At 34.3% G+C, this 14,867-nt stretch overlaps 1 protein-coding gene across 1 annotated transcript; it reads right to left on the bottom strand.

The window, feature by feature from the left end:
* Positions 1–685: 685 nt before the first annotated feature.
* il20ra (interleukin 20 receptor, alpha) lies at positions 686–14,494 on the bottom strand. The gene is made up of 7 exons (XM_073816525.1): positions 14,323–14,494; positions 12,959–13,088; positions 12,036–12,241; positions 7,957–8,132; positions 7,728–7,872; positions 6,261–6,400; positions 686–4,396 (listed from the first exon to the last, which is right to left on the bottom strand). The coding sequence occupies exons 1-7, from the start codon at positions 14,372–14,374 to the stop codon at positions 3,719–3,721; spliced, it is 1,527 nt and encodes a 508-aa protein (XP_073672626.1). The 5' UTR covers positions 14,375–14,494; the 3' UTR covers positions 686–3,718.
* Between the last annotated feature and the right edge of the window lie 373 nt (positions 14,495–14,867).

Consider the following 14,867-nt stretch of genomic DNA (forward strand, 5'->3'; position numbering starts at 1 on the left):
TATATTAAAAACAAGCAAGCCCTGCCCAGATTTAAAAAGAAACGTAACGCATTACTTTCCATAAAAAGTATTTACTTTTCCATAAAAGTAACGTAATTTTGCAGCAATGGTTTGTTAGGATAGGACAATATTTGGCCAGGATGTAACTATTAGAAAATCTGCTATCTGAGGGTGCAAAGAAAATCTAAATATTGAGAAAATCACCTTTAAAGTTGTTTAAATGAAGTTCTAAGCAATGCATATTACTAATCAGAAATTAAGTTTTGATATATTTATGGTAAGAAATGTACAAAATATCTTCATGGAACATGATCTTTACTTAATATCCTAATGATTTTTGGCATACAAGAATCAATAATTTAACCAATACGGTGTATTTTTCGTCTATTGCTACAAATATACCCGTGCTACTTAAGACTGGTTTTGTTTTGTCTCCTCCAGTGTTTTTCTTATAGTTAGAGTTGAATGAACAACAGCGGCAAAGCAGCAATCAATGAACTCTGGCCTTCATTAAATGTAAAACATTGTCAGTAAATCATTTAGATATACGTGGCTGAAGGCTGCTGTACTGTAAAAGTCAATGTTAATAAATCATTGTGTAACTGAACATTCAGTGAGAGACTGTAGATAAATTACATAATAAATTGCAGCATAGTTACCGTATAGATTAGTGATGATGGGAACTCAACACACTTCTCAGGTGCATATTTATTGTTTTATGACAGGTCAACAAAATTGTAGTGATAAAATATAATGACATCAAAAGTGACAGTCTGAACAATGGCCTGCTGAAAGTGAATTTGTTCTTGCTTGATAATCATTAATTATTATAAAAAACCAACCATAAACTTACTTTCAGTATGGCTTTCTCATTTGTACACAAAATAAACCAGTTTATAATCTGCAGTCCATTTATTAATCTGATTTTACAATAAACAAATATTAATATTGCAATAAAAATTATCAGTATTTATGTACAGTTAAAATAGATACATGAAAAATAATATAAAACGTGATCTCCTTCAATTTAATTCTTTTTTTCTGCATCATTATTGATAGGTACATGTTATGTTTCCAATGTTCACAAACACTGCAAAAATGCTTTTCTTACTTACATTTTTTTGTCTTGTTTCCAGCCAAAAAATCTAAAAATTCTTAAATCAAGAAGAATTTTCTAGACAAGTAAAAATTATTTTCTTGTTTCCAAAAAAACTGGTCAAAATGAAGTGAGTTTTTGCTTGAAACAAGCTAAATAATCTGCCAATGGGGTAAGAAAAAAAATCTTATTTCAAACAGAAAACAAGTTTATTTTTCTTCCCATTGGCTGATTTTTTTTGCTTTTTTCTAGCAAAAATGCACTTAATTTTGACTAGTTTTTTTCTGAAAACAAAATTTTTACTCATCTAGAAAATCCTTCTTGATTTAAGAATTTTTAAGATATTTTGGCTGGAAACAAGACAAAAAGAAATGCATTTTTTGCACTTTTTTTAACATATTTGCGATGTTTCATCAGAAAATCACTGATGTACTTAACAATACAAACTCTATGTATCTTGCTCACAGCCTTGTTTCATTTCTGTCAAATTAAATCTTGCTTCTACACAAGAATTTGACAGTCATATAGATATATAGTCATACAGACATATTTCACTGTATTATATATACTTTATTTATGGTACAATTCTCACTATTAACTATTAGCTATGATTTTGTTTCAGTAAACTCCTAAACTATGGCTTATTAATAGTTATAAGGTAGGTGTTAAGGTATGGGGTGTTTGAAGGGATGTAAAATGTAGTCATGCAAAATTAAAAGACATTAATATGTGCTTTAAAAGTGAAAATAAATATGCATATGCATGCTAATAAGCAACTAGATAATAGTGAGAATTGATGACTAAACTAAAGTGTTACCTAGATGTTTTATCAGAGACCATTTCTGGATGGTTTTTGTGTGAAATAGACATTTTTTTTATAGCTGAATAATGGATGTTAAAGAGTTTTAGATGCATGGCGTCCACGTGTAAGGTGACTGGCTCAAAAATCCAGAAGCTCATGAAGCAAATTTCCCAATTTTATTTCCCTAGAGCAACTTCCAGGTTGTACGTCTGGGGCTTTTGAGACAAAGTGTTGGCTGTGATTAAATGTCATTTAATAGAGAAGCTAAAGAACTGAGCTTTGTTCATGGTGTGTGTTCACAGTCAAAGCAGAAACCAAAGAAAAATCCTTCATTATATAATTTGTAAACCTCAAAACTGAACATCGTAGGTTAGATAAATAGCACGTGTATATGATCTTCATATTGTGTCCGGAGTCTGAACATTTTTGCATTACACTGCAAAAAAAAAAAAAAAAAAAAAGACTTATCTCACTTAGTATTTTTGTCTTGCTTCTAGTCAAAATATAAAAAATTCTTACATTTAGATGCATTTACTAGATAATCAAAATGATATAAGATATTTAGTCTTGTCTCCAGGGGGGAAAAAACTAAATTAAGTGCAAGAATATTTGACATACCCCACTGGCAGATCATTTTACTTGTTTTCAGGGGGGAAATACTAAATTAAGTGCATTAAATTTCTTATGTCATTTTGATTTTCTAGTTAATGCATTTTAAGGGCAGACCCTGCAGGCAAAAATGCAGATTTTAGCAATTTTGGGGGAATAAAATGTTGTATAAAAGTGAATTCTATAGGAACAAACCCCTCAGTAAAAACCTTAAGGATAGAGACAGAAATAAAACTAAGTGTGTGTAAGTGCTACTGAAGTGGAGATTTGTGGCTCAGTGTAGAAAAAGAAACTAATTTTGAGAAAACAGCCTTTAAAAATATGGATTGTAATTGAAATCTATTGACACAAATAGATAAAGTGCTATAAAAGAAACACTTAACAGTGTCTTTTGGATATTTCCTTTCACTAGTCTGAAAAAACACTTTTTGAAAAAACAAAAAATCTCAAAAAGCCCAATATCTCAAACTTGAGCGGTGCATGAAAAAATATAGTTTTCTGAATTATGGAGTGGCAAAATGAGATACCCCAAATTCTCTCTGTAAAAACATTTGACGCTAATATGTGAAAAAAATTAACAATATTTTTGAAACTGACATCAGGTGTTTTGTACTAGAAATGTATGCAAATTAGCCAATTTTTAAATAAATAATGCCTTATTTGCATACGTAAACCTAACATTTTAGAAAACTATTTTTAGAAAAAATTTGTTTTTTTGAACCCTACTTATCTGCAGTGTCTTGCCTTAATTTAAAGGGAATAGTTCACCCAAAAATGTAAATTTGATGTTGGTCTGCTTACCACCAGGGCACCCAAGATGTAGGTGACTTTATTTCTTTGGTAGAACACAAACAAACTCAAACTGTTGCGGTCGGTCAGTCATATAATGGCAGTCAATGGGCAGAAAATCTTTAACAGTAAAAAACAAAACCAAATTAAACCCTGTGGCTCGTGACGATGCTATGTTTTTTTAACTCTCAAAGATTTGGCACCCATTGACTGCCATTATATGACTGACAGACTGCAACGGTTTGAGTTAAAAATCTTCGTTTGTGTTCTACTGAAGAAACAAAGTCAGCTACATCTTGAATGTTCTGGGGGTAAGCAGATACACATCAGATGTAGAATTTGTAGATATTTTGACTAAAAACAAGACAAAAATACTAAGCAAGAAAAGCCTTTTTTCCAGCGTATTCCTGAGCGTGTTGTGTTTAATCTGAGCTGGAGTGGATGATAAGGCCCCAGTCTCGCTCCATCTTAGTGAAGTCATCCACCGTCTCGAGGCAGTCCTCAGAGCTCTGTCTCAGGATGACGTTGGGCAGCAGTGTGACCGCTTCAGTCTGGACCTGAGCTTCATCCACTTGCTCTAACAAGCCCATCAGAGGGATTTTCAGTTTTCGAGTATCTGGGCTCCAGTCCAAAAATATCTGTGCTTGGTCTTCTTCCTCATCATCATCGATTAGCTCATCCTCACAGGCATCCACAGGCTGTACTGTGTGTCCCTGTGTCCTGTACGGACTGCTCTCAGACTGCGGATGTCCTGGAGGTACAAAAGCAGCTGGCACCACGATCCCGTAATCTCCGACCTCGCTGTGTTGCGGCTCCTGCCACGGCTGCAGCTCAGAGTTCATGCTCACAGAGTCTTCATCCTGCAGCTCAGCTAACGGAGAAGTGGGTGCCGCTGGCAGAGCGAGTTGATGTGCGTAACACAATGACAACTGAGGATCTGTTTTCAGAGCTTGAGCTTGTACACCTGCCATTGATGAGTCCTCACAGGACTCTGGACTGGGAAGTCTGGAATCTCCTTCAATCGTAATCACGTTTAAGATAACTGTTTGAGGCATTTGAGGTTGCAATGTGTGAAGTTTTTCACTCATACTGTCCACATGCTGAAATGACAAGAGTACAGTGTTAGTTTAGAACTGTAAACAGAGCTATAACGACAAGATGAGTGATATGACTCAACCATCCTCAAATAAACACAGAACTACACTGCAAAAAATGCTTTTCTAGCTTAGATTTTTTGTCTTGTTTCCAGTCAAAATATCTAAAAAATCTTAAATCAAGAAGGATTTTCTAGACAAGTAAAAATTATTTTCTTGTTTTCAGAAAAAACAAGTCAAAATTAAATGAGTTTTTGCTTAGAACAAGCAAAATAATCAGCCAATGGGGTAAGCACAAATATCTTATTTCAAACAGAAAACAAGATTATTTTTCTTAACCCATTGGTAGATTAATTAGCTTGTTTCAAACAAAAATGCACTTAATTTTGACTTTTGTTTTCTGAAAAAAAGAAAAAAATTTGCGTGTCTAAAAGAATCCTTCTTGATTTAAGAATTTTTAGATATTTTGACTGGAAACAAGGCAAAAAAATCTAAGCTAGAAAAGCATTTTTTGCAATGTATGCTGAAACCCTGCTGTGATAGAGCTGCACTTCAAAAAATGCTTTTCTTACTTAGATATTTTGTCTTGTTACCAGCCAAAATATCTAAAAAAATTTCTAGACGAGTAAAAATTATTCTTATTTTCAGAAAAAATACAAGTCAAAATTGAGTGAGTTTTTGCTTGAAACAAGCAAAATAATCTGCCAATGGGGTAAGCAAAAAAATTGTATTTCAAACGAAAAACAAGATTATTTTTCTTACCCCATTGGCAGATTTTTTTCTTGTTTCAAGCAAATACACACTTTTTTTTCTGAAAACAAGACGATTTTTTGCGTGTCAAAAAAAATCCTTCTTGAATTAAGAATTTTTGGATATTTAGGCTGAAAAACAAAAAAAAAGAAAATCTTTTTTGCAATGTGACCTGTCAAGAATATGTACACTGCTTTTCTTACTTAGATGTCTTGTTTCCAGTCAAAATATTTAAAAAACCTTACATTTTCTAAGGATTTTCTGGATGAGTAAAAAATGTTGTGTTGTTTTCAGAAAAACAAGTCAAAATGAAGTGCACTAAGTGCCAATCTGCCAATGGGGTAAGAAAAATAATCTTGTTTTCTGTTTGAAATAAGATTTTTTTGCTTTCCCCCTTGGCAGAATATTTTGCTTGTTCTAAGCTATTATTTTGGTATTTTGGCTGGAAACAAGACAAAACTTCTAAGTAAGAAAAGCATTTTTTGCAGTGCACTACTTAAGAATGGTTTTGTGGTCCAGGGTCACATATATTATTTTTATATATGAATTTTTGGTAGCACTTTACAAGGTTCATTAGTTAAACATTAGTTAATGTACTAACTAACATGAACTAACCATGAGCAATACATTTGTTACTGTTACTGTATTTACTAATCTTCATTAACGTTAGTCAACGAAAATACAGTTTTTCATTGTTTGTTCATGTTAGTTCACACTGCATTAACTAATGTTAACAAGATTTTAATAATGTATTAGTAAATGTTGAAATTAACATTAACATAGATTAATAAATGCTGTATAAGTGCAGTTCATTATTAGTTCATGTTAACTAATGTGGTTAACTAATGTTAACTAAGGAACCTTATTGTAAAGTGTTACCGATTTTTTTTTTTTTTTATCATAAGATGCCAGGGTGCCATTCTGTTTCAGCCAGATTGAATCTCTATTAATTCTAGGTGTTCTGACCGGTTGCTGACTATCACAAGTCAAATAAGCCCACTCTCAGTTCTCTGTGAGATTGCAGTCTCTAAATATTGTGTTTGATTTAGTGATTAAGGAAGGGTGAAAAACCAGTTTCAGCAGCGTGTGTTTGTTTTAATGCTGTGTGTGTCAATCATACCACGTTCTTAGGCAGTTTCTGTCTGTGGTCGGTGATGTAGCAGTGGATGAGCCCCCCGAGCACCGCCAGAACACACAGACAGAGAGCAGACGGCAACACGCCGCCCAGCATAGCAGCCAACAGCTGATCTCTGAAGGGATCTACAGCGGAGACAAAACACCATCGGGTTACACATTAACACACAGAGAGGAGTGTCTGAAGACTCGTGCATGAGGAAGTCCAGCTCAGAGCACGCTGGGAAAACACCTCAGTCACAATCAAGCTGATAAAATTGAGTTTCCTCAACTCGCCCTGACCATACTGTCAATCAAATACTGCTCAAACCTGTTCGCCAGACAATCTGAAAGTGAAAAGACAAAAATCTGCCATGCACTCTTAAAAAGAAAGGTGCTTCACGACGCCATAGAAGAAGCCTTTTTGTCTAAATGTTGTTTCTGAATAAAGAAATATATCTATAGCTCAATCTAAATGAATGTTGATATATTTAATAATATAATTTAATGAAATCTAAATAAGAAAAAATCTAAATATTGAAAAAAATCGCCCTTAAAGTTGTCCAAATGAAGATCTTAGCAATGCATATTACTAATCAAAAATGAAGTTTTGATATATTTATGGTAGGAAATTTACAAAATATCTTCATGGAACATGATCTGCACTTAATATCCTAATGACTTTTTGGTTTTAAAAGAAAAATTTATCATTTTGACCCATACTATGTATTTTTGTCTATTGCTATTGACCTTTTTTGTTTAAATGGTTTTATTAAAAAAAACCTTTAACATCTGATGAAACTTTCTGTTTCACTAAAGGTTATTTGTGGTGAGAGAAGACTATTCAGATTATAAAAAGTTAAGAAAGAGATGGTTCTCTAACCAATTCCATTGTCGTTGTTCTCTATCAAACTTTTTAGTGATCATAAAAAATTATATATCGTTTAAAAGCTTAGAAGGCCGAGAATCATAAAATCGGACACTGTGTGGCCATGAAATTGGTACTTTAAAAACTTTGGCGATCTTTGCCCCCTTAGTCTTTATTAATCAAAACTCTCATTTTTTTATACTCTTGACAAAAAGGTCTGAGTCTCAGGATTCCATATTTGGTGGTTATTTTATGATAGAAGTAAAACTGACAGAGAAATTTAGACATTTGTGACAGAAAAATTGGCATCCGGTGGCTGTTTGTGGTATAACGCCCTAAATAAACTCTCAGGAACCTCAATTTTTTTCATATCAACTTCAAATTTGAAACATAACTCATTTAGACATAAGGCTTCAATTTTATAGCAATTTTAGGGTAAAACCTGTTATGTCAAATATTTTAAGTTTGGACTTTCATGTCTGTTTTAAGTTAGGGGTTAAAGAACCTTGGACTGAATGGTTTATTTATGGCATCGCTGTGAAGAACCTTTTAGGCACCCTTTATTTTTAAGAGTGTGTGCTGATGGAGTCGGGTTTGCTGTAGTACCTTTGGACGTCTCGATGCATTTCCATTTGCTGGGTTTGTATTCCAGAGGGCGAGACTCTGACTTGGCCTCAGCCATCACACAGATCTGTGCGGAAAAGTCCAGAGGGCCCAACGTCAAGTTCCCACTTTTGAGATGCCTGACGATCTGGCAGAGCGAGAAAAAAATAAAACAGAAATTATTTTCATGTTTGAATTTGGCTGAGTAACTGAGTGTTTTTCAAACACTAACCGTGTGATCGCTCTTGCTGCTGATAACAGAGACTTTATAGGTCATGTGTGGGAAGATCTTCCAGAGTGACTTGTCTTTCTTTGCCTTCTTCGTTCTCCATCTGAAGGGCCCCTTTATTGTGATGTTGATGTAGTTTTGCAGCACCGTCAGCTCCACCAGCGGCGCTCCGAGAATCGCTGCATGACAGAGATTGATTAGCTCAACTAGGGATGCATCGAATGTTCGGCAACAGAAATTATTTGGAATAAGCAGAAAGGCTGAATAAATACTGAACATTGATCAAATAGAGGCGTGCACTAATGCAGAAACATGTGGTCAGTGTGGAAGCATTTAAAACTGTCAGATAAAGACAAAAACTCATTCCAAGCAGCGACAGCGAGAGACTGTTTAGAAGCGTATATATATATATATATATATATATATATAATATTATAATATTTATTATTATTTTGAGTTTAATTGTGCTTTGTTGGTAGGCTATCATGTCTACTAGAATGTTAGGAATGTTCAGTGTTAAATAAATACTTTTACATTGTTGTTTTGTAATTGATTTTTTTTCTTTGAAAATCAAGACAAAACTGTAAAAAGCAAATATATACAATGGCAAAATACATGGGGAACAAAACATGAAAAAAACGTGTTCGGTAATCTGCCTTCGGTCCAGTGTGTAGTTTGTTCGGCTTCAGCCAAGAGTTTTCATTTCAGTGCGTCTCTAAGCTCAACAGCAGCTATAATGATTTGCTTTTATGAGGGTCAGAGTTCAGCAATGCCGTTGCTGTTTACTCTCCTGCGATTGCTGTAATCCAGAAGCAATATACATGTTTATAAATGGCATAATCAGAACTATTTAAACATCGGCACGATGAGTTCATGAACCCCACCCCAGCTCCTAACAACAGCTGAAATATCTGCATAGTTTGAGGATAAATCATGAGTCACAACATTTCAGAAAACTATCCTGACAGGTTCAAGAGGATTGCAGGGTTGGGCAATGTTTCTGAATAAAGCAATATATATATATAGCTCACTCTAAATGAATGTTGATATATTTAATAATATAATTTAATGAAATCTGAGGGAGCAAAAAAATCTATATTGAGAAAATCGCCTTTAAAATTGTCCAAATGAAGGTCTTAGCAATGCATATTATTAATCAAAAAAAAAGTTTTGATATATTTATGGAAGGAAATTTACAAACGTCTTCATGGAACATGATCTTTACTTAATATCCTAATGATTTTTGGCTTTAAAAGAAAAATCAATAATTTTGACCCATACACTGTATTTTTGACTATTGCTACAAAATATACCGTGCTACTTAAGACTGGATTTGTGCTCCAGAGTCACATATTATTTTTATATATTCATGTTTTTAATCACAAGATGTTAGAGTGCCATTCTGTTCCAGCATAAAGTCAAAAGTTTATTTATTCAGCTTTCAGATTATCTCAATTTCTAAAAACTGACCCTTTCTAAATATTGACTGGTTCTGTGGTCCAGCGTCATGTTATAAATGTCTTTACAGTCACTTTTAAACAATTTAATGCACCCTTGCTAAATAAAAGTATTCATTTCTTTTTATATATAAAAAATATAAAATCTTACTCATCTTACTGACCTCAAACAGTTGCTAAATTCCAAAATTTTGTTCACAAAAAAATATGCAGCTAGTTTCTGAAAGAAATTAATACTTTTATTCATCAAGGATGCATTGAACTGACCAAAAGTGACTGAAAATACAATTTTAAAGTTACAGAAGATTTCCAATTCAAATAAATGCTGTTCTTTATGTGGTTTTAAGCATTTCCTAACATAACGTGACAACCCTATTTACTTTCCTAACCCTAATGGGGAAACTGACGGTGTTTACGGCTTGTAAAACGAGCTCAAGTCTTTGTTGGACACTTTTCTTGAAGCTCAGATTTCTCTCTGTTGACTGTTGTGACGGTGTGCAAAACCTGAAATGGCTTAGCGTAACACATAGCAACTTCTCCATATATTTCACATACAACATAATGTGCAGTCAGCTGGGCATAATCACTAAATAAACTCGACCTGAACTCATGGTTTATTCTTCAATAATAACCAGCCGGATGTCCATTATCTCACTTATTACTTGGAAAAACTGTTTCACGTTTACATTGTTTTATACTTTTATTACGCAAGAAGAAAAGTCAGTGTGAAGCGTATAGGAAAACTAAATTGATCTACCGGATCAAGACACCTGATACCATAAAAAACTAAAGGTTTGTTGCTTGAAATAAAATGTGTTAGCTGAAATCAAATTAAACGGAAATAAAATAAAACTTTTTTATTTCAGTGGCCAACAAATCATTTATAATTCTTATTAAGTTTAACTTGATGTACTAAAATAAACATAAAATGAATAAAAAACTATATAGACATATATTAAAAACAATGATGTAAATTTTACATTTTGTTAGATTTTAACTAAAACAAACTAAATTCAATGATAATGGATAATATAAAAATTTAAACTAATTCAAAATGTTAATAAAAACTATAGTAGTATTTCAGTGATACTAAAATAACACTAGTTTGAAGTTTGCATGAAGTACATACAGGACAACTAAATTGATCGACCTGATAAAGACACCTGATACCATAAAAAAAACGTAATGTTTGTTGCATGTTTCGAGTGTAATTTTATTGTAGGAAGTGTTATTACTGGCACCAACAACAGTCACACGTGGATTTTAGGCATAAAAATGAGTCATTTCTTAAAGCTAAAGAAGTCAACAACTCAATCTGTATGTACAGTCTGTAATTATATAGACCATAGTCAGATATTATTACTGCAGCAACATTTTGGTAACTCTGCATTAGTGAGTAGAAAGATTGTGAAAGCAGTTTACACAGTCTGAATGACTCCAGTGGAATGACAACTATAGTATCTCGGCAGAAACTATGCTTACAATGGTAAACAAGGGTGGGTCTGGAATTGTCTAAATATTCGCATGCTTCAGCAAATCAGTGTCAAGCTGATCATTATTCATTTTCACACTACTATTATCTATTTATCTAGTCTTAAACTAACAGAACTCACATCCATACACACTCTCAGGATAAAAGTGCAAAAATGGTACCTTCAGGAGACAAGAGACACCTTTAACTTCTTTACTCTTTCTTTAGGTGTGACTATGTACCCTTTAGGGCTAAAGAATAGGGATGCACCGAATGTTCAGCAACCGCGAATAAGCAAAAAGGCTGAATAAATTATAGCGAACAATGATGTGGCGTGCACTAATGCAGCAAACATTTGGAAGCATTTAAAACTGTCCGAGAAAGACACAAGAATCATTCCAAGCAGCGAGAGACTGTTTAGAAGCGCATCGTATGTCTTCATGAGAAGAGAAAGGTTACTGTATGATGACTGAAATCATCCATTAGTCAATCAACTCCAGAACGTTCTGTTGTCTAATACACCAGACACCAATTGTGTTTATTCTGACAGCAGCTCCTTAGCCAGGGTTCAAAGACCAAAGATGACAATTATTCACAAATCTGCTGCTGCCAGCAAAAACTAGGACTGAGCTCTTCTTGTGGGTTTACGTCAAAATAAAAATTCAACATTCAGAAATGTTAGTATTGGCATTTTAATGTAAAAAAAAGACACAAATAATGATAACAATCATTCCAGCTGCTCTATTAATACATTTATTCTATCATTCTCCTTTGCTCATCAAGGCTGCATTTATTTGTACATTAAAAACACACGCCTGATTCAAGAAGGGGGTCTTATAAATGGCCAAAGAGTATTATTTTACTAACTTATTCATTTTAAGTTAAATCGTGCTTTGTTGGTAGGCTATAATTAAAAATGTATTTAATTTATGCAATGGTGAAAAAAATGGCAAAATCCAAAATTACTGTTCGGTAATCAGCCTTTGGCCCACTCTTTAATTTTGTTCGGCTTCAGCCAAGAATTTTCATTTCAGTGCATCCCTACTAAAGAAAGTACAAAGGTGTCTTTTTGAAGGTTTCTGGCTCAGTGACAAGCTGTGGTACCCCTGAAGGTATATATTTTGTACTTTTTTTAGCAGGCTGGTGAGACTTACTGTCCAACTGTGGGCTGAAGCGGGTCGTGCTCTCGGTCCAGATGGACTGTGTGTTTGCGCTGATGGCCTTAACTCTGGCATAGTAGTCCTCCTCCAGGTTAAAGGTCTCCTGAGACACGTCACATTCGTTCTGAGTGATGGAGGTGCAGTGCTCCACACGTCTCCATCTCACCTGCGCGCTGCAGTTCTCCACCTCATCGCCGTAACTGCAGGAAAACAGCACGCCTCAATACAAATTCATGTCATTTTAAGAGTTCAAGGAAGCAGATCAGCATATTGGTTTGTGGGTTTAGTACATACAACGGCCTCAAGCAGTATTTGGATAATCAAAAGCAAGTGTGTGAACAAACGCCGCAAGATATTTGAGATATGTATTCTTCATTATGTTTTAAGTCCCAATTCGAATCAGCTGGTGACAATCTACCAGTTTGAAATATGTTTGCTGTGTCTTATTTCGAAAGCTGCATACTATGGAGGACAAATGTCATCAAAAAGTTCCATTTCAGAAAAGTAACCATTATAAATATAACTCTTGAGCTGTCTTTTTCAATTCTTTTGTTACATTTGAATGTAACAGTTACATTTCTAAAATGAAACAGCTTGACGTATGATGCCACTTCAAATGCCTTTGAGATGAGAAGCAGATATTCAAAGCAGAGTTATTATAGTTAATATTATAGTTCTTTTGTTTTTGCATTTAAAATTGTATTTTTGTTTAATGGTTTTTAATGTTTCTGTGCTTCTTAAAAAAATTTAAAACACTTGGCTTTTTAATTTGTATCTAATGCAGTGACACTGATGCATTTTCAAGTGTGATTTCTGAGTGCAATTACATCTCAGGCTGACGTCTCAGGCGATGGTTCTCTAGAGCTCAAAAATGGTTTCTGAGTGTTTGAGCATGTTTTATTTCAGAGATCACTCACATGGCGTATTCCACAGTGTAGACGGTGTCATTGGGAGATCCTTCTCCTGCCGTCCATCTCACAATGTTCCTCAGGTTCTCTGAATAGAAGTGGACATTACGAGGCTCAGGCGGTCCCTCAACAAGTGACGCTACAATAGAACAGATCAAGGTTTAAAGTGGATTTTTATGCACACAGACCATGTTCAACATGTTGAACTTTCGTTTCTTTTATCTTATCTTATCCAGTTTTTCAGAGCTTCACAGCGACAGCAGGAAATGCAGCGAAGTTCAGGCATTGTTAAAATAAATCAGATTTCATAAAACCACAGGAAGAGGCACAAAAGCAAATCAGCTTCCTGTTGTTTCATGAACATGAACATAAACATGTTTATAACTTAAACAACAGTAACAGGAGCAATAAGAATACAATCAGAAAGGAGCATTTCTTTGGAAGCTTGTTAAAGTGCTCCTGTCATTATACAAACTTGAGCTTTCGATTCTATTTATTATATATTGTAAAACATCTATAAAAGAGACTTCATGGGAAAGAGAACAAATGACAGCCATAAAGCAGAAAATGAAAACCTTGGGTTGGGTTCAAACACCTTTCCTGAAATATAGCTGCAGATAGACTTGAAATGAAAAATATACTCTTAAAAATAAAATGCAATTGAAGAACCATTTTTGATTCCACAAAGAACCATTTAGTCAAAGAACCATCTCTTTCTTACTTTTTTATAATCTGAGGATCCTTCTTTCAGCACTAAGAACCTTTTGTGAAACTGAAAGGTTCTTCAGATGTTAAAGGTTCTTTATGGAACCATTTAGACAAAAAAGGTTCTTCTATGGCACATTTAGTTTTAAAAGTGTACCCTGGAGTGATTTTAGATTGTAAGCGTTATTACTTAATAATCACATTATAATTAGCTAATAATAGAAATATTGTTATGGCTGTAATAAGAAAGGCACATAATGAACAGGAGACATTCAAATTAAACTCTTAAAAATAAAAGGTTCTTCGTGTGATGCCATAGAAGAACCATTTTTGGTTCCACAAAGAACCATTCAGTCAAAGCTTCTTTAAAGAACCATCTCTTTCTTACTTTTTATAATCTGAGGATCCTTCTTTCAGCACAAAGAACCTTTTCTGAAACTGAAAGGTTCTTCAGATGTTAAAGGTTCTTTATGGAACCATTTAGACAAAAAAGGTTCTTCTATGGCATTGTGAAGCATTACGACATTATAATCAGCTAATAATAGAAATATTATTATGGCTGTGATAAGAAAGGCACATAATGAACAGGAGACATTCAAATTAAACTACAAAAAATAAAACAATCGCTAGAATCAGTTGAAAGTGAAAAGAAAGGTGTTCAGATTTACCTGATGTTCTCGTCCAGAGCAAACACACTGTAATCAATAAAACCTTATCCATAGCTGCAAACGCTTAAATGTAAACATTCTGTCCTGTTACAGGCTGTTGTTGATTTCAATAAATGACTTTACATTTCCCTTCAGTCCGCGGACCGCGGCGCGCTCCCGCTCTCAGGTGCAGAGTCTCTGATCTCAGGTGTTTCTCAAACGCTCTGTAGCGCTGGGGGCGTGGCTTGACTAGACTCAGCCAACCGGTGAAGAGGACTGGAAGGTTTCCAAGTAACGCCTACGTGATTAACATTAATTATTAATATTCATGAGCTACATTCATATTGTTTTCTTCCAAACTTGAATGTATTTTAAAATGATTTCATGTTATGTATGTTAACACTTTACCTTCTAAACGACAGCGTTGTTCAATCACAGCATTGATAATAGCTTTTCTAGGTAGTTCAGTATCAGTGGTTGGTATGACAGCAGGCTGGTTGTACAGGTGTAACTTCATACCTGGATGACAGTCGCTGCGTTCCAAACGATCAATCCGCCTACTTAGG

The sequence above is a fragment of the Garra rufa genome, chromosome 13, assembly GCF_049309525.1.
Source record: "Garra rufa chromosome 13, GarRuf1.0, whole genome shotgun sequence".
Lineage (NCBI taxonomy): Eukaryota > Metazoa > Chordata > Actinopteri > Cypriniformes > Cyprinidae > Garra > Garra rufa.

Coding starts and splice junctions, on each gene's coding strand:
- il20ra (XM_073816525.1), bottom strand. CDS start 14,374: ATGGATAAGGTTTTATTGATTACAGTGTGTTTGCTCTGGACGAGAACA. Junction 12,242..12,958: donor TACACTGTGGAATACGCCAT/GTGAGTGATCTC, acceptor GTTTTCCTGCAG/TTACGGCGATGAGGTGGAGA. Junction 4,397..6,260: donor AGAAACTGCCTAAGAACGTG/GTATGATTGACA, acceptor TTGTCATTTCAG/CATGTGGACAGTATGAGTGA.